The 20,244-nt window shown below is 38.9% G+C and overlaps 1 protein-coding gene across 3 annotated transcripts in view; it reads left to right on the top strand.

The window, feature by feature from the left end:
• STN1 (STN1 subunit of CST complex) overlaps positions 1–20,244 on the top strand; it is a 46,044-nt gene that overhangs the window by 17,307 nt on the left and 8,493 nt on the right. Inside the window, exons 2-8 of one of the 3 annotated variants that reach the window (XM_074907677.1) lie at positions 3,770–3,865; positions 4,485–4,659; positions 8,443–8,514; positions 10,285–10,446; positions 11,731–11,842; positions 12,602–12,764; positions 19,596–19,718. In XM_074907677.1, coding sequence (XP_074763778.1) covers positions 3,845–3,865; positions 4,485–4,659; positions 8,443–8,514; positions 10,285–10,446; positions 11,731–11,842; positions 12,602–12,764; positions 19,596–19,718 — 828 coding nt within the window. In that variant the 5' untranslated portion in view covers positions 3,770–3,844. The remainder of the gene's footprint in view (positions 1–3,769; positions 3,866–4,484; positions 4,660–8,442; positions 8,515–10,284; positions 10,447–11,730; positions 11,843–12,601; positions 12,765–19,595; positions 19,719–20,244) is intronic. The other 2 variants (XM_074907676.1, XM_074907678.1) reach the window with 2 other exon arrangements.

The raw sequence follows: 20,244 nt of genomic DNA, 5'->3' as shown, positions 1-20,244 counted from the left end.
TTGACAAGGTGCAAGATTATCAGGAAAGAACCCAAGGAATTTAGAATTAATGAGGAAAAGCAGAAACCTAAGCAGAGTGTGTGATTTTTGTTTGGTTTTGGTGTTTTATTTGGGTTTTTGTTTTTTTCCTCCACAAAGACAAGGTACATCTGTTTGGCTCTTTGAATATGCTCTGCCTTGTAGGTTTTGTTATTCTTATTTTTAACAGCAGGGATAACAGCAGTGCTATTATTACAGAAATGAAGGACTGGGAGGTATTTTGCTCTTTTTGCAACCATTTTTATGTACGTAGGCACTTCACAAACTGCGGAGTCCAGTATATATACACCACTTTAAGAGATATATTTAACATGGTGGGAGAGTTTTGTCTTAAATCCATTGCAATAATTAAGCTACAGCCTGCTGTTGATATTTGTACTAGAGTGAGTAGTCCTTAGAGGCCTTTTCAAGGTGTGTGGTCTTATAGTAGCACTGGTGTAGCAGATGCATCTGGTAAAAACTGTTCCTGCTTCAATTGGAGTCCTTTTAATTGTTTTCAAACAAAATACAAAACAACTTAGTGTCAGCAGAATAGGATTGTAGGTGTAGACTTGGACATTAGTACATACATATGCAAGAATATATTCAGAAGAATTAAACTTACAAATGTCAACATTTCAGAAGAGCAGGAACAGTCCTAGAAAGTACAATCCTGCTCTTTTTTTCACCTCTAAATTACCTGAATTTCCCTTCTCACTTCCCTTCCTCTTCTCTTCTGCTTAAGGAACTCTTTCAGTTTTGTTAAATTTGTTTTATTGAAGATAATGTTAAGGAAGTGGTATCTGTTATGTCAAGATATCAGCCTTTAAAATTGGTGCATGCGAGCTTTCTCCACTTCCTGTGCATCTGGCTTTTACACAACTAAGCTTGCTTGCAATCCTGTATCGTTTTCTAAACCAACTTTAAAGAATAAAGTGAAATTTCATAGAACATCCTGAATTTTGTTCGTTTTCCTGGTGCTGTGTATATACCAAACCAGACATCTTTCAGCATATCTTATTTATTGGCAACAAATGATAGCACAACAGAAACACTAAAAAAAAATCTTTTGGGGAAGGAAGAAGGTAGGTGCTTGCTGTCAATGTTTCCTGCCTTTAATGGGTTTGTTAAAGACCAGCTGAAGCTAAGTATATGATTGGCTATAAATCAGTCATTAAGTAATGGTAATTAAGAATGAGTGCAAAACAAAGAGTTGTAACTAGGGGGAATTGAAAGAAACAGACTGAATGTCAGGAAAAACATCTTTAGAATGACATCTGCTAAACCGTGGAGCAGCCTTCCCAGGAAGAAGGTGGGATGCCCTTCACTGGGTTTGTTTATATCCTGACTGTACAGATTGCCAGGAATTTACTGTACAAAATGGTCTTGCGTTGGCCCTGAGGAATTGGACTGAATGACCTAATAAGTTTTTGCTTTCCATTTTTAAGCATTAGGATTTGATGCCACAATGACTAATCCCTTAAAACAACACAGAGGAAAACAGTAAGCCTAGCCAATTACTCTCCTGCTATAAATGGTGACAAGAAGGCTGGAAAACCTCCCAGATAAAAACAGCAATTGTGTTGTCTTAAAGGCCTTGAAATGAGAGTGGGTGTCAAACGCAGTTGTAACACATAATCACATCATGGAAATGAGTTTGTCTCAGAGTTATCATGCATCACTTCATTGTGACAGATTATCAACAAGTCAGGGAAGCTACAAATAACATAAAAGAAGGTAATAATAATTAAAGCAAAGGCAAACAGCTCAGTGCTCAGTAATGCTGGTAAACACATGATCAGAACTTGCCCTCGAGAGGTCGGTATCTATAGCCCCCTGTACTGCTGCTGTGGCTTCCTGTTGTGGTAAGAGCATATTAATACATGTGTTATTTACTTGGTTACTTGGAGCATGACTGAATGTACTTGCACATAGCTTCAAATGTTTAGTATATTTTTTTTTATTGCTACTGCTATGAACATAATTTGAACAAATAAGCTGGCAGGAGAAACAGTTTACACCTTGAAGTTGTCAAGTTCAACAACTTTAAATAGTGTAAATGTAATTTCACCTTTCAGATGAATTCAGGTAGTTTCTCAGAGGGTGGAGTTCTATGTGAGTTTATGGGGATGGAGAGAACCAGTTTTATCTGGTCTTTGTCATCTGCCAAAACTCAGTTTACTAACTGGGAAATGATGACATGTTGCTTGTTTTCACAGTCAAAAACTTGGAGTCTATATAGCTCCACAGACTTACCCTGGAACTGACCCAGACCACCTTTTATAGAGCTTTTAGAAGGCTTAGTGAATAATTGTATACACTAGGAGCATCTCACTTGAGGGTTTCTATAGCAGTGTTTATTGGTGTCCTGGTAAATGGAATGAGAGAAAAGTGGACAGACCTGCTAAACATTCTCTACACCAGACCTGACCAGTGACTGCACGTTTAGTATAGCCAGCTCTAAGATGACAGCGATAGATGCATCCTCAAAACATCGCAGTGGATTTTTGAGTAAAATGTCTGTTTATGAGCTGCTTGACTGATCACCTGTGACTTCTTCTGAAACTTCGGGGTTTTTGTCTTTGTGTGAAGAAAGTTAATTCCAGGCTTATTTAATGCTGCCAGCTATGTAGGACAAGTTATTTTTGGATTTGGTTTTGATTTTTTTTTTTATACAGAACATCTGACTTCCTTGCCGCAATGTTTCTCTTTCCCTTTGTAAGAATATGACTTGCCACAGTGTATGGAGCCAAATGTTCCCTTCTGTGTCCCTTGAGTTACCTAGTTTTTAGAAGACAGTTATTGAACATCCCAGATGGCATATTTCAGTAAAGCAGTGATACTCAAAAACTGAGGAAAACACATCAACTGAAAATCGGCTAGCCCGGGATATCTGGAGGTTATTGCCGTGTTATCCTCCTGCTAGTGGACTCTGAAGCCTCAGTGTATAATGTTTACGTCAGTGTTTGTTAACAACATTTTTCACTCCCTTGAAAGGGATTACAGCATGTGGCAACCTCGATGCTGTCAAAGTCCACTGGGCTCTGATGCCTCACCGTTTTCTGGACATGTTTTTGCATGTTATTCAAGTCATCTTTATAGATGCACAAAAATAGCTTTGAAGGGATGTTTTTAGAATGTGTTATTTCAGAAGCTGAAGTTCAGGATGCTGTTCATGATGACTGCATAGTGTACTCTGCAATCTAAGAGGGTTTTTTCTCTTCCCCTGCCCCCCATGGCTCCTGTTCTTTTAGAAATGAAAGGCAGAATTATGTTAGTTTTCCTTTTGGAGACTCTGCCTTAATCAGGAACAGCTGCATTGTGAGAAGCCCAAACTGCTTCCATTGTGTTCTATTATTTATTCTGAAGCCTGATGAAGATGTGGGGGAAAAAAAACCTAAAAACAAAACAAAACAAAAAATAATCCAAAAACCAAAATGAAGCAACGAAACAAAAAAACCTAAAAATACTCTGCCTGCAGAGAAAACGAACTGTTTTTCAGATTCAAATGTGCAAGAAAACAAGAGATTGATAAAGTTTTGACACTCAACAAAAGCAAGCGAAGTAAGAGCTGATACGTCTTCCTTCCAGTATCCTCAGTCCTCACTGATCCAGGGAATTTTTCACATGACTTGACATAGTGTAATGTAAGACATATTAAATAAGAAAGTATGTTTTTTACTGACAAATGTCACTATGTAAGGTAGGATGTTGTAAGAAATAGATACACTTATGAATGTTCTGTGTCTAGGTATATTCTTTTATAATGGACGTCCAGTAAAACAGGTGGATGTTGTCGGGATAGTGGTTCAAATGAAAGAGCGAGATGCCTTTTATAATTACGGAGGTAAGAAAAGTTGTTTTTTTTTTTTCTTATCAGCTTTCTAATCTTAGTTATCATTAGAACTTAAAGTTTTCTTATTTGATCATTGTTCTTGGAACAACTGTGCTCTTATCCTAATATAATGTATATCTGCAGCTCAGATTACTTAGCAAACTTAGGGAAGCTACTGTTTATCTCCACTTCAAAAGTAGAGAAACAAGTAGTTAAAACAGATTAACTGATTCATTTGGGGTCATCTAGAAAAAATTTTGGTTATTGCTGTGACACAGGACTCCACCATCTTCCTCGTGTGTGTGTGTGTGTGTGTTTATATATATATGCAGTTCCTTTGGTCAGATATAAACAGATTTAACAGTGCCTGCAAGTGAGAAGCTACTTTCTTTTTTGAACCTTAGCAATCCCTTCTGACTTTTTGTATGTGTTTTTGTATCTTGGAGCCAGCTTTAATAGCAGTTAGAAACTTGTTTATATCTAGATGTGTAAGAGTGTTAGCAAATCTAACTCAAACATCATAGTACCAGTCTTTGCCAGCACCAGCTGGGAGTTTTCTCCTCCCTGTGGCTTTTCTCAGTATTCAGCCTATTTTATTAACATGGCAACATCTGATTGTTATTTTGTTCAGCTGTTTTTTTCATCGGGAGAAAAAGCAGAGCGGAGTACTGGTGATGTGGCAACTTTCAAAAGGGGGGAGGTCATCTCACAGTCGGAAGGGGAAGCCAAATGCATAGGTTCTATCGAAGCACCTGAAGGACTTGTGTCCAGTGTCTTCCTGTGCCATGGGTTTCCACCTGACGGAGGTAAATCATGGAGGGCCTTTTCTTACCCAGTCCCCTGTCTTACAAAACTGAGTCAGCAGCAATTTCCTGACTCGCAGGAGTATTGTGAAGATACAGCTGACAGCCTAACCAGGTCCCACCTTCCATGACACCTGCGGTTACATCATACTGCTGCAGAGTAGCACTAGCTGCCACTGCATATAGCATACCCTGCACTGCGTGCGGCTGCTTTGAGTTGACTCTGATCTATAGAAATCTCCCTGTAAGCTTCTTAGAGTGGATATTTTCTAAGGGTTTTTTTAGAAAGTTTAATTTCTGGATGTTTTTTACTACCCTGACATGCAAAATAACTAGTGGACATTAAATATTTTGAAGCACAGGTTTCTCTGGCATTTGAAGCAGCACAGACTAGACAAGCACCTAAGAGACAGAGATATAATTGATGAGGTAATGAAGTGTTGAAACATAAATTGAACGTCAGCTATTATTCTTTTATTGCGCTAGTATGCAAATGCTGTTATCACTTCATGAGAACAGAGGAATACAGTCAAAATTACCACAGCAAAAACAATTACATGGGCAAAGGGTTTCCCACGCTTCTCTCTGCATTAGTTCAGATATAGACTTGTTGGAAATATTTGATTAGGGCAGAAAATGGAGGAATAGAAATAAAAAGAAACTGCAGAGTAGTAGAATTAAGGCCTTAGTGTTAGATCAGCCGACCTTTAAGTACAGCTCTTAGTGAGCCTGGCTTCCTGCTGTCCTTTCACATCCAACTCCACTCTTTGTTCTAACAGTTCCTGGTTTGAGCTTTCAGGCTACCTGCCAGGGTGCCCCTCCCCAGCCTGCCCTCCCTTTCAGGCAGGCTGACTCTGCCAGCACAGAATTGTAACTTCTTAGACAGTTTCCTGCTTGTAACTTCTTGCATCTCTCAGTTCAACAGACTATGGTTGGTGAGTCATAGAGCAGGCGTTGCATCAGTTGGCATGCTGCACACTTCTCAGTACTTGCTCACTTTCCATCTGCTTAACAGTGACTTACAAAGCAATTCCCCCTTTGTACTTTTTCTCTGATAGAGAACTGAAATGTCTTTGTGTCACTGCCACTATCTCCCTCCTCGTTTCCTATCTGTCTACTTCAGAATATACACTGCTCATTTTAAGAGAATCTTAGGTCTTCTCTGTGCTGAAAACCATACAGCCAGAACTGATGTCAAAATAATAATTGTGAAAGAGTGAATTAGTGTTTCCTAGCTTAAAAAAAATAATTAAAATTACATGCTGTGTGAAACCTGATTTTGATGCTTTGATTTGATTATTTATTGCTATTGTTATGATCAGTTATGAGAATGATATATAGTTAAAGTATAGCTTTGAGCAAACTCATATTTTAGCTAATGTACCTTTCTGACCTCTTCCCATTCCTTTTTAATGAAACCAAACATCACATGTGGTTTTCCTTAAACTCCAGAACTGTCTTGAAAGGCTGAAAGGCACTTGCCTTAAAAAAAACAAAAAAAAAACAAAAAAAAAAAAAAAAAAAACAAAAAACAAAAAACAAAAAACCAACAGCAACGACAAACCCACACAAAAACCCATCACACAAAAAAAATCTTTCTGGGTTCTCAGTAGGCTTACACAGGCCCTACAAGAACCATACCCTTTTTCTTATAAAGGATAAGGCTGAACACAATTGTTTCATTTACCAGGTAGTTTTGAGAGTGCTACTCCTCAAATAGTTAATGTAAGAGTCAAAAAACTGCAAACAAACAAACAAACCAGAAAACCTCAAAAAACAAACCCACAAAAAACTAAACAAACAAAAGTTTAAACCCAAGGAGACGAGGAAGGGCGGCTCAGGGAGGACAGGAAGCTTTCAAAAGCTTGTAGGCCCCTTGAGTGCATTTAAAATAGATTATCATTCTCCCATCTAATTAGAATACAATTGTAAGAGTTCTCATTGATCTGTGCTTCAGGAGCTATTTGTCTTTTTGCTTAAATCTTTTATTTGTGAACTGGGAAAACTTTGCTTCCCAGCCTTGTTCTGCTACCAGATTCCCTGTGGGGTCAAGAACAGTTCAGTTTATCCAGAACCCCATTTTCAGTTGTTACACTGAGGAGTCTGACCTCCTAATCCTTTGGTCTTGTTTGTGTTGTTTCTAAACCCTTCTTGGGAAGCCTATCTGTCACAGTTGGTGCAACAGCCAGTCACAAGTTGGAACATCTAGAAGCTGCAGTAATGTAACAGTGAACTGTCATCACCCCCGTTTCTTATTGCCACTGCTGGCTTGCATGCATGGCTTGGCATGGTATATGGGGGCTCTGACTCCTACTAAAATAGTTGGGTTTTGTCTATACCAAGGAGAGGAAATCCTGCCAGTTAGATCATTATCTACGCCCTGGTACAAAATTAAAGCTTCTGAAATAATTGCGGACACAGAAGCTGAAAAGGGGGGTAGCAATGAGATGAGCATACTTTTGTGACAGAATTTGGAATTGCCTGGATCTTATAAGTGCTGTTATGTTTGCTATTAGGAATGTGCAGCTAAGCTACTGGGAAACAGGAAGGCAAGGTAATGATTTGAAATTGGACCCCCCAAATAGGGAGACTGTTTCAAAACACATGAGACAATGCAAAGGCATTTTGCTTTGATGTTCTGATTCTTGGAGGAAGTGACTGCAGGTACCAATCAACACCTTCCTGGTAAACATTGCTGTTACTTTTCTAACCATGAATCTGGTTTAAGGAGCAGAAGAAAACTGCAGATTCTAATCTGTGAAGACTGGAAGCTCAATCTTGGAGATAGTTGCATTCAAGGAGCAAGGTGCTTGAAGTTTTAGCTGGACATGAAGTGTGATACTTACTGTGGTTTGCCAGACATTTAGTGCCTTTTTATTTAGAGAGTGTTTGTTGGACATGCCATCTATATACAGTCTCCTGATCTGTAAAACAATTGATTTGACTGATATTTTTAAAGTTTTCTTTAGATTTTGTCTTTTTCTGCTGCCCTCGACAACACGGTGCCTGGGGCAAAAAACTCAAAACTTATTTGGGTTGGGTACTAGCAACACAGGAAGAGCTAGAGAGCTCCCCTGTTCAAGAGAAGGCATTTAAACTTTTTCAGCAATGGAAGTGGCTTGCATGCTACCAGTACATGTACTTCAAGCTGGGGAATTCCTGGCCTAGAGCAGAACCACAAGCATGTGCTGTCCTTTGCCCTTCCTGGCTAGAAGAGCTGCATTTCTGCTCTCTGGAACATCTTGCATGGGAAGGGTTGGCAGACTTTGTGCACGATATTGGTGTGGAAACCAGTGCAGCTGGAGGTAGTAGCACTCCTGGTCTATTCACATGACTGTACTTCTCAATGTTGAAGTGCTGTTTTTTCACTGTTACAGTAATGGTTCAGTGTTCTGTTCCTGGTTTTCTGTTTTAATTTGTCTGGCTTCAGGTTTCAACACTGATTCTTCTTCTGACCTTGTCAATGAAACTAAAACCCTTTAGTATCCAATATATGTACTGAAGTCTCATGATTTAAATTAGTGCTTGATCTTTTTTTGTGAATATACTGGTTACTTGGGTGACCATGCACGTAAGCGTAGTGTCTGGTGCTGAGCAACCTCCATAACTGAAACGACTGTGGAGTTTATTTCAGAGGTATAAGTATCCCTTTCAGACTGTTTGGAATGAGAGATCCTTGTCAGTTATCTCCCTACATATCTACGTATCTTCACTTCTTGGAACATCACTACCTGCTTTCTTACTCTGTAATTCTTGCCTTTTTTTTTTTTTTTTTCTTTTTTACAGTGGATGATAGTACTGGAGTTATAAATTGTGTCTGCTGGAAAAATCCCCTAGCAGCAGAAACATCTTTACCAGGTAATTTATCAAATACAGAATTCCTTTTTTGGCTGTACGTTTTCGCTCTTGTCTGTCTTATGTAATTTAATAAATGATCAAACTTGCACAAGAGCAACTTCTTTTATTTTAATTTTAAACCATCACATCCTACAGCCTGGGCCATGTTAGGTGTTTCGTATTACTTTGCGTTGTGTCCAGTGGTGATGTCAATAGAACCACTACATTATGACCGGTCATGCTTTTTCCTTATCTAAGTAATATGGTATTTCAACTCTATGCTGTGACATTGTTCAGAGGATCCTCTTATGGCTCTTTTTGTGACTTCATCTAGTGAGGAGTAGGATGGAAATCTGCCACGTCACAACTTCTGTTTCCAAAGTCAACCCATTGCCCATCAACCTGGTATATGTGATGCAGTGGTTTCAGGATTCATCTTCTCTTCTTTGTTTGCATTAATATCTCCCCCTGCTCATACATATACTGTCAGTGATGAACTCAAAAGTAGCTTAAAGCACAGTGGGAGGATGCCAGCTATCTCTTATAATTTGGGAAAGTTCTAAATGTGCAGAAATTGTGCATTTGAAATTAATCTATTACTGCACTCAATAACAGAAGAGCTCACTAGTGTCTGGCTTTTTCTCGCACCATTTCTCACAGATCAAAGTATGGAATCCTTTATACTTTGGACCTTCTTGAAAGCTAATGTATAGATTGACAACCCTGACATGGAGCTGATCAAATCCTACCAAAATAAGTGTTAGTAGTGTCATACGTCAGGTTTAGGGTTACATACACATAGAATGGGGAAAGGAAAGCTTGATGTAGAAGTTAAAAACTGTGGTGTCTGTGGAACAAGCCCATTTATACAGATAGATAATTCATACTTACTTCCATTTAACAATTACCTGACAAGTGGTATAAACGATCCCAGCTGGAACTGGAATCTAGAAGACTGCTCTCACTTTGAGAGATGATGTTGTGGCACAGCTTTCTAAAAACATAATGGGAACACACAACCAAATCAGTTTTCATGAGGAACTTAAATTCATTAAAGCAATTGCATGAAATACTGCTTGAAATAGAATGAGGACTCAGAATGCTTGTTTCAGCCTTATGTTCTTATTTTACATGTACGTCAGTAGTGCTTGAACGGACACTATGTTATTAAAGGAAATTAATTTGTAACTGCTAAAGAAAACAGCTCCTAGAGGGCACAGGAAACTTTCAGCCTTTTGTAATTGTAGTCAGGGATACTTGGATCATTAATCAGGTTTTAAGTTATGAAGGATTTGCTCTCCTGCAAAGGTGTGCTACATAAATGTGAAGAGCTGTCAAGTTGCATTCACCTCAGTGTAGATATCAGATTGCACCACATGAATACTTTGGCCCCACCTCAGATGACTCATTCTTTTATGTAAAAATTTCATCTGACCTTTCTTTTCCCCTCTCGTCCATCTTAACATAACAAAATTTAAAAATTACAAAATCCATTTCAAATAAATGTTTCAATTTTGCAACCCATCTATGACATTTTCAGTGGTAAATCAGTATCTCCTCCCTTTTACTCTTTCCCCAGGTGACCTATTTAAATGAACATAATACTGTAAACTAATTTTGTCACACAAGTTTTGCTACCAAGGACACACAGTGCCTGGGACCTTACCCCTTTTTTAGTAATATGACTCCTGTGATGCTTAGATGTTTGGATGAATGCAAAAAATGAACGGATGCTTAGATGTTTGGATGAATGCAAAAGTACAGTCCTCTTCTTTCCCTCACTTCTTACAGGTCATCCAAGCACACCCAACAGTCTTGCTATGCTTGAACAGATGAAGAAACTCCAAGAAATGGTGATCCAGAAAATCAAGCTGGAGATTGGGGATGTTGTCAGGATCAGAGGTCACATCCGAACCTACAGGCAACAAAGAGAAATTCAGGCTTCATGTTTTTGTGAGTGTTATGGATCTGTGACATACATAACTTAGTTGTCTGAATCTGTGAGAAGATCTAAGCTGTATGTAACTTATTGAATAGTTTCCACTTTATTTTCTGCCATCTCATTTTTCTAAAGAGACTTTCATCTGTTTGTTTTTATTTCAATTTTAGCAGTGTAAGGTTAGAAGGCACTACTTAGTGTGGGATTAGATAGCCTGTAAATGAGGCATTCCTGGAAAATCTATAAAAGATGACTAGCATGCATACAAGAATACTATGCAAATACTGTGGTTGGGTATATATGAGAGTGACTTACTCTTCAATTTTCTTTGTGTTGAAGTAGAACAGCCAAAGCCTGTGGGAAGGGAGTTGGTAACCTTTTATGTCACATTTCACCATGAGCAGTAGCTGCTTTGGAGAAACAGTTGCTGTTTGTCACAGCCTGTATAATCTCTTCTATGGGTAGACATCAGTGTATGGGCACATGGTACCACTGAAGCCCGGGTTCTCCCTAAACTCTCTGGTTCTGCAGAATGACTGAGAAGTGTTCCTCACCTCCAGTCCCTCAGGCACCAATCTGCATGAGATGCTGCTCCTGTGTCTGACAGCTTTTTGGGCAGCTGGGTGCTGCAGTCTGCTGTTCGCATCCGAGGAGCTTCCAGTTACATAACTGCTTCTTTCTGTGGCTGTGCTATTGTGTAAGCATTGGTTTTTCCTAGCAAAATCTTTCAGAGACAATAGTGAAATGATTCCTTTGGTGGGGGAAGCCCATCTTCTAAGAACCCTGTGTAGCTCAGATAAAAAGTCTAGATTTTCCAGCTCTAGCTAAAATCTGAGAGGGAGTTCAAGTCTCCTTTATGGATGGATTTATGAATATATAACCCATTCAATATACTTCTGGTAATAACCCCATTGTTTCATTAAAGAAGAGCCATGCAATTCAAATAGTCTGTAAATTGCTTTCCCTTTGCCCAAATAAAGCTCCTTACTATGTGTTACCTTCATCTAATGGATAAAAGCTGCTGAAATAAATAGTAAAATAGAGATCATAAATCCCCGTTAAATAAATTGTCAGAGAAAAGCATAATCTGTAATGTACCAAAGAGGTCATTTACATCCTTGTAAACTGTAAAAACAGGAGTGGCCTTTGTGGTTTTGTTTTTATAAAATCAACACTGAACAAAACTTGCCAATTTAATACTGGCATGGGAAGCTCTGTTGTGCTGCCGGAGGTATGCTTGCTTAAAAGATGGGTATGGCAGTCCCAGCCAAGTATGTGTGTTCTTTTTGTTGCTCCAGATAAAGTGGATGATCCTGTGTGTGATGTTCAGATTTCAAGAATGCTGGAGCTCCCGTGTCTATATAGAGAAGTTTATGATAAACCTTTCCAAGGCCCTGAGGAGGGACAGAGGTAAATGCAGTACCCAGACTGGTCTTGGGGCAAAGTGTAGGATTTTATTATTGTTTATTTGTTATTGTAGTAACTGTGGAGAAAGAACAGGGCCAAGCTGTTATTTAGACTCTGCACAAGCATACAGTAACAGCCTAATTTTCTCCCAAATAATTGATGCTCCATACAGATGAGGTACCTGTCCATATTCTGAGAAAAGAAATATAATGCTGAACCAAAGTGAGTATTAGGAAGGTAGTAAACCACTGTGTACAGACTTCTTGCATCTAGTAAAAAAAAAAAGCTGGGGTTTTGAGCAAGATTTGGGGGTGAGGTCAAGAGATTAGATGGAGTGTCCTTGCCTGATTTTTTTTCTTTAAGTGTAAGGATAAGGAGCTATTCCATTAAAATGCTCTCAACTTCTGCCTTTGCTATCATCAAATCACAAATATATAACTTTAAGATGAGTCAAACACCCATTCCTGTATTCAGTTTAAGGGTAGCTGGATGCCTATTGACAGGTTGGATGCACGTAATGTGGTTTCAGAGACTGCAGATCTTAAAATCATAACACTGTTACAGCAAATGATTGAAGAGGAACAGTTGGATGTTTGTTGCATATAAAAACGGTCTGGATAAGTGTTTCAATTCAGATTCTCTAAGAGTAAAATACCTTCTGACCTTTGAAAACCAGTCTAGTAGGCTAACTTTAGGTAATTGTTCTAACAAATGTTAGTAGTCTATTTCTTGCCTTTTGACATGTTCTATGTATCCCTGTAGTGGCCTGGAGGGTCAGAATTTCTCAATCAATATGCTGCATGAGAAAGTGAAGGGCTTTCTACTAGAAAACAAAATTCAGACCTTTTACCAACAGGAGTTGGAAACAATTGATACTCTTGTGTCACTGGCTGGTATGCCTCTACCCAGTCCTGGCGGTCAGAAGGTAAGTGAATGTAAATGTTTCAAGTTTTTAGTGGAGGAGGAAATAATACCATGTACTTTTTTAAAGCAGAAACAACCATATAAGAGGCTGGTGCCTTCAGAAGATTCAAAATCCACAAGTACTTTAGCTTTATGCATGAATTATTTAGAACTTGAGGAAACCTTGTCTATATGAAACATATAAAACTGGACTGAAGAAAGTCATATGAGAAAATTCTGTCGTTAAGGGTAATCTTGTATTGGGGCTGAGTAACCTTAGAATCTGCAATGGGAACTAACTTATCTAGATCTGTAAATAGTGGCAGTATCAGAAAAGGGAATCCCTGTAAGGTGTTTGAGCTGTTTGGGACAGATTTTTTGAGATCATGAATTTGATCAGGGGAAGGGAGCATAAAGTCTGTCTTGTTTCTCATTTGAAGCTCAGTGTATTAATAGAGATGTAGCTTTCAGAAGGAGATTATAATGAGTGGATGAACAGTGCTCCCTGCTACATCTTTCTTTTTGGAAAACCCTAGTTGTGAAAGGCCATGATCAAGAGGATCAGAAGGTGGGATTTAATTGAAATCAGTTTACATGTAGTTGCCTGTAACCAAACTGTTATGAAACTTTCCAGTGAGATAGTATGCTTTTGATCCAACTACAGAATGGGAAATAGAACATAAATCATATTACTCTGTTATTTGGATAAGTTACAAACCAGATTCTCAACTGGTGTGAAGTGGTAAATTTCTGCAAAAGTAACAGTTATGGCTTTTACCATGTTACCAGTGGCAACTGAAACTTAAACTAGAGTGTTGTGACTCACTTGTTTACTTTTTGGTTTTCAATAGAGAAATAAATCCATGGCAATTTTCACTGGCTGATTCTGATATGTACTGTAAAGTTAAGTGCTGTGTTATGTTAATGTCTGATGATTAAAAAAAAATCAACACAAAACACAGTCCCTTGTAGATGAGGTCAAATAATAATGAAAAGTATCTCTATTTTTGTTGGCCTCATCAAATAGCTTCTTATAGCTGCTTCTTGATGGCTGTTTCTTTTTTATTAACGGCATTTTTGTTTTTGAAGCAAGCACAAATAAACATTAACAGGAGCTACTCTCATTTTGACAGAAAAGTTTGGTACTAGAATAAATATTCAACATGGGACGGGGTATTTTTCTAAACTAGCTGGAATAGTATTAAAAGTTCCCCAATACGTTACATTAAAGGAAATAGTGATCATTGTGACTAATATGGAAACTTCCATCTTTGAAGTTTCAAGAAAGACCAAGATTAGTAACTTGCGAAGCCATTCAAAGAAGGATCTGGTGCAGAACAAACACAGAAAGGCCCGAAAAGAAAAAAGCAATGCCAAAAAACCAAAACAACAAACTAACAAAACCAATGTAGCATCAGTGGTGTTAGCAGTCATAAGGAGCTATCATAGTAATTAATAGTTGCTTCTGACCCTGATGCAAGGGTGTGAGTATATGTCCCAGGAATTTGGGCACACAGATGCTTATTTACAAATTGCAGTTCTCCCTATTGCCCTTTGGTATTAATTCCTTGCAAAGAGGCTTATATATCTTTGCATAAGAAAGAACCTGCAGTTGTCAGGTGACCTGAATGCCTCAAGAAGAGTGCCTAGTAATGCTCTGAAAATGCATTTCATTGTTCCTCTGCTCTGCCTCTTGAAGGTGTCACTTCTTATAATTGGCAAGGGGTCAAGTACCCCATTTGATCCATAAAAATATGTGTAATAGATCTGATTTCTGTCCCTCTTCCTTTTGTTTCCCCTCTGTAGTCTTCTGGTTTGCATCACCCTCAAATCAGAAGGGTAAAGGGTGCTGCTAATGTGGAACAGTGTTATTTCATGCCTATCTGGCAAGGCAGGAGCTAGATGAGTGGGTCAAACTAATTAGGCCACACCACAATATACACACTTGTTCACTTCTTGCACTTTTCATGTATGTGAAAGGATGAGTTATTTGGATGTATAACTTTTTTAATCCTGATTCCAGTGATCTAGAGCATAGTTGCTGTTAAACTCTTTTTGCCTCTCTCTTCCTTTCCCTGCAATCCTAGGAGATGTGGTGCATCCCCTTCACCTCTTTCCCAACTTTTAAAGTACTTGTACAGTGTTCATCATAGGGGGAGGGTATCTCCTCATGGACTGTTTTCTCCAGGGAGCTGGTGAGCTGCTATGAAGTCACTGGCAGTGGAGCGGAGCAGGGGGTGAAGATGGAAGGAGGTAGCTGGTATAGTTTGAGGTAGGCAGCATCTCTCTGTTCCCTTTCAGCATTACCATACCTGAGCCCTGTCCACATCCCATGCGTGTCCCACAATACCTAATTCCAGTCCTAGTGGCTTCCCAGAAGTGCAGTCTTCTGTCTCTCCAGAATAAATTTCCCTCTAGCAGATGCATGTGGCAGAACTCAAGTCATCATCTCTGCTCAGACATATACAAAGAAACACTTAATTTTACAATCTACAGAGGATGGGTAAGAGAATTGGAAGGCTTGGTGGCTTTAACAATAATGAAAAATTAACAAATCTATTAGAATTTTTAAAATTAGTGGAACTTTACCTCACATAACCTGTGTCCCCTCTATCCCTAAGCTGCAGCCTTTCCCTTATCCCTTCAAAGAAATTACTTTTGAGACTGGAGGGGTGGGTACCACAAGGAAGACTACAGGCAAAATATAGAAAAAGTAATCTTGTGCTTAGAGAATCTAAAGAGTGTACATGCTGGACTGAGGCATTATATTTGGCAAATAGACAAGCCTTTGGTTCCTTTTTAAAAAAAACCATGTGAACTTGATCCACCCAGTTTCTTAACTGGATTAAATATGACTTGCAACCAGCCAATCTTCATTAACCATTTTTATGCTCTTCTTCCATGCATAAGCTACAGTGTGTGCTATTTTAGTATTACAGTTCCAGTTTGTGTACGTTACTAGCTCGGACACATAACTTGGATTGTGCTTTCCATACTCTGCTGTTTGTACTTCTCTTGATTTGAGTATTATCTCAAGGTCAGCAATGACAAGTAGTTAAAGCAGGGAGTTTTACAGTGTTGTTCATACTTACTGTATATACCCTCTACATCGTACTGTAGGTATAACATAGTGGCTTATACATTCTTGATACTGTGTGCTTGTCTTCCTGACTCTTGAGGAAGCTTCACTGGTACTTTAAATATATATATTGCAAAGCTTATTATAGGACTTCAGGACTGACATGTCCAGAATCACTACTACTGAAATTGTCACCTGTCTAAACCAAGGATTAAACATTGCATGAGAAATTGCAAAGGGCAATTCCATGAGTAGAATCACGTGTGTGGTTATACCAGGAAACTCTAACACCATCAGGGTGTGTTGTGATTCATAATGAGCCAAAGGTTACATACTTTCAGTGTTTTGAACAGACTAATTCCTGTAGCACTTCATTCTTTGACCTATTATTGATTGTACAGAGAGTTTGTCTTGTTTTAAAGATCTGAGAGTAACTGGTTGCACAGCACCAGCCCACTAAGCTGTGTGAGACCTATTAGATGGAACATATTGATTAAAATACTGGTTTAATTCTGGAGACATGGATTCTTCTGTTGGCTTTGCTACAGATTTCTTGGCTGGACTTGGGAGAGTAGCAATGGTAAAATTGCTATTTAATAGCCACTTCTCTCCTGGGGCAGGGGAACATGTCTTGCATATGTGATGAATAATTTTTGGATGTTCCTGTGTTTGGATGTACAGCTTCATTTATTTGAAAAGGACCTGATCTGGGAGAGAGGGGGGAATCCCTGCTGGCAGCACTTCGGGGAACCTGAAATTGTGCACCCTGAAACTAAGGCACACTGAAGGGGGGCACTTTGCTAAACAAGGTGTGAACATTGAGAGGTACATTCAAAATCCAGATTTAAATGTTGCTGATGTGCTTTGGATCAGCAGTTAAATTACTTAATATCTGCATTTCTCAGATGAAGACCTCTGTAAAAGTAAAGTGATGACTGATAAATTGTGACTTAGAAGGAACTACGTTAACAGCTACAATACATCTTTGTAACTGTTGAAATGCAAGCATTTTTCAATCTCCTCCTGAAATAAGAGATGTGAAATGACATAGGACTTCATAGTCCTAGATTTCTTCTCTCTATGTATAACCCCATGTTGAGTCTCCTGTAGATTTCTGCTGAGTAGACGAACCACAAGCTCTGAGGGGAATCAAAGTCCAGAGGAAATAAGGGCTTGATTTGGCATAGAAGAAAGTGATAAGGAAGAATTACTACTGACTTAAGAATTTGCAGGATGAGCTGCTGGAGAACAGATTAAATACTTTCAGATTGCATTCACAAAGAAACTCCTCAATTGTCGCTTTACCTGGACGGATGGAGAGGAAGCATTTTCTAGAGCACAGTAGGAAAAACCCAAAGTTTTTCTGTCATTTTGTGATAATATTAAAGCCCCTGAGGAGGGCAGGAGCCTTCATTTGTTCTTCAGGAATAGTCTTCCTGCCATGGAGCCCTTTCCCTTGGAGACTGCAGCATGTATGAGAGGGTGCTGATATGTAGCAGCTGCTTACTTATTTTCTTGCTCCCAAGCCTGCCTCTCTGCCTTCGCTCTGTCAATGCCTTGACTTGCATTCTTAGTGATTCTCTTTCAGTATCCATCCAGACTGAGCTGTGTGTCAGTTCACACAGAGTCTGGTTTTAATTATCTCCCTTCTCTGACGGGATCTCAGTGTTAAGCCAAACCGAATAATTATCATGCTTCTTTGGAGATATTTTTATCTTTTTTTTTCTCCCCAAATGTTTGCTTTCACATTAAAAATTGATCAGAGTCTTGAGGTGGTTGCTTTGCTAGCAGTTTCTTAGATTCTTGAGAATTTATTACTGCATTTGAGTGAGGCAAAGTCTTCGTTTTACATATGGCTATGAGAATGTGCTTTTCTGTGTGAAAATATTCACTCTTTACTTAACCCTTCCTGCTACATTTTATGTTTGTTTCTTCAGTTCATCAGTGGAGGCACTATGAAGAGAAATAAGGTAGTGGTATTAACACTGTGATTGGAATGGTGTCCTGATGTACTGTCAAGTTTGTAATTAGAAGCACTATCTGTTGTTATCCAAACTGATATAGCTGTGGTGGACAGGAGGACAGACAAGACAAACCTTTGGGCACTGAAATCCTTCAGTCTGGAACAGAAAGAATAATCGCCATTGTTTTGTGTTAATTATCTTGAACTATTAGGCAATTATTTTTGACTGTTGATTTGAGAGGGAAAAGATAGTTAGCTGTTGTGGGACAGAGAGAGAGAGAGAGATGTGATTATGGCCTGTTGAAATATTGAGGATTAGCTGGAGGAAGTGGATGGAGAAACTTGTGATGCATGCTAACACTAATCCCTATTGGATCTCTGAACTATTTCCAGTTAGGCACATCAGCTTCTAGACTTAGAAGCAGTTGGAATTTCACCTGAGACTTGCAAATGTATTGAAGGAATGTTTTGTGAAAATATATTTTTCCATTGTAAATGTGGTGCCTGTTTCACATATTCATGTGAATTAATTCTAGTGCATGGTGGTTGCCTGTTTCGCTCCCAAGGATTCTGTGAGTGTATCTGGTGAATGAAGTAGGATATGTGAAGACTAATACTTTTGTTCAGAACAGGGTGGGAGCATTTGTGATGATAGTTGAAAAATGGCTTGGCAAATCTTGCTTTGGTTGCTCTGGTGTGGTTCTAGTTATCACATGTTGGTTTGTGGGAAGCAGTTTAGCTCTGTTCTCAAAGAAAACCACAGGGAGCACAGTATTCTCCCAGCAGATGAGGAAACAACAATTGGGGAATTGAAGCATTCTGTGTAGATAAATGGGAGGTTGAAGGACATCGTAGGACAGATAGAGATGGGGAAGAGTAAGTCACGGTCTTGCTCTTATCTAGTCATACTTTCTCTTCTCCACAATCAGTTATTTCCTTCCACTTCCCTAACTGTCATTCCACTGTCCTGGCTCTGCTCTACACCCAAACAAACACTGCTTTTCCCTGCTTTTTCTTTTCTCTCCTCGTCCTTCTGTCCTTCTTGTGTCCCCAACACAAAACTCTGTTCTAAATAACATTCTCAGTTATGGACTTCCAGGCTTATTGTTCTCTTTTCACAAGACACTCATTTTCCACCTGCCCTCAAAACGAAATCCTTTGTTTCCTTATCTCCTATACCTGTCTTATTTCTTTCATATTCTGTGTCCTTTCATTTCATTAGGCTGTGGAGAAACTCTTGAGAGCATGGCCAGAATGTGTGTAAAATTTTGGAAATGAAGAGGACAAGAAACAAATACTGTTCTTGTCAGTTTTCTCCTTTTCCTTGGACACTTCTCAGTTTCAGATCAGGAGATAGAAATCTAGGCCCCAGCACTTGGATTCCTCCTGAATACCACCTTACAAAGCACTGATCTCCCTATCTTCCTACCCTTATTACCAGAAAAACTCTGAATATGAGCAAAGTTTGATTAGCTAAACAGTCAAATGCTCTGTGAACATAACAAGCCTATTCCAAAAGAGTTCTCAGTACATAATCAAGTAGCTGCTAAATACAAAAAAGGCAGTTAGGACATTGTGATTCTTGAAGAATAGCACAAGCTTCTGGGGTGTGTCTGTTTGTTTTTTAAAGCTTGAGGATGTTGGTAAGTTCATACATAACAGATAGGATTTGTGAATTACTAAATGAAGAAAAATATGTAACAAAATCACCTGAAGTCCTTTTGCTCTGGAAAGTATCTGGAGCTTTTGCTGATAACTTTAACTGAGTTGATATTTCTCACCATGTGCTTCATTCCTTTCTTCCCATCCAGGTGAAGTCAAAAAGTGACTCCAGTTCCAAAAGGATTCACAGTGTTTTTAAGGAAGCAATAAGAATGCTACAAGAAGAAGGTGTGGTTTTCCAGAAACCTAGTAGCTCCACGGACTTATACCATGTAAGGAACTGAGCTGTGGTTGCAAACAAGTTACTGACTTTCATAGTCAGCAGAAGCGGTAGAAATGTTTCAGGAACAGTAGAAATGTTTCAGAAATCTGGACATCCAAGTGCTATCTGTTTACTCAAAAGTCTTATCTGCAGCTTACTTCATTGTTGCTCTTACCTCTGTATCACCCGCTGAGTTGTTCTCTTTGTAATTCAGCACCAGACTTAAGCACTGCTGCTGTTTTAAGCACAGCCTGTGTTCACTGGGTTGCCAAACTGCACTGATGCAGCTGAGCACACTGAAGCCTGGGACCTGGGACAGTTCTCTTTATTTATCAAAGCGGATTGAAACTTGGTGTTCTACTGAGTTCAGTCACTCTCCTTTGGGTTGAATTCTGGTATATCATGTTCTTTACCTAACTCATGGATGCTGGTAATGGTACTAAAAATAATAACTGAAGATTTAATGTTCTTTATTAGTCTTGGAGGCAGTATATAATGCAGACTGCAGTTTTATGACAGAGTTTAGAATACGTCAT

This window comes from Athene noctua, chromosome 5 (assembly GCF_965140245.1).
Source record: "Athene noctua chromosome 5, bAthNoc1.hap1.1, whole genome shotgun sequence".
NCBI lineage: Eukaryota > Metazoa > Chordata > Aves > Strigiformes > Strigidae > Athene > Athene noctua.
The sequence above is the reverse complement of the archived record's forward strand: the minus strand, read 5'-3'. Positions and strand labels throughout refer to the sequence as shown.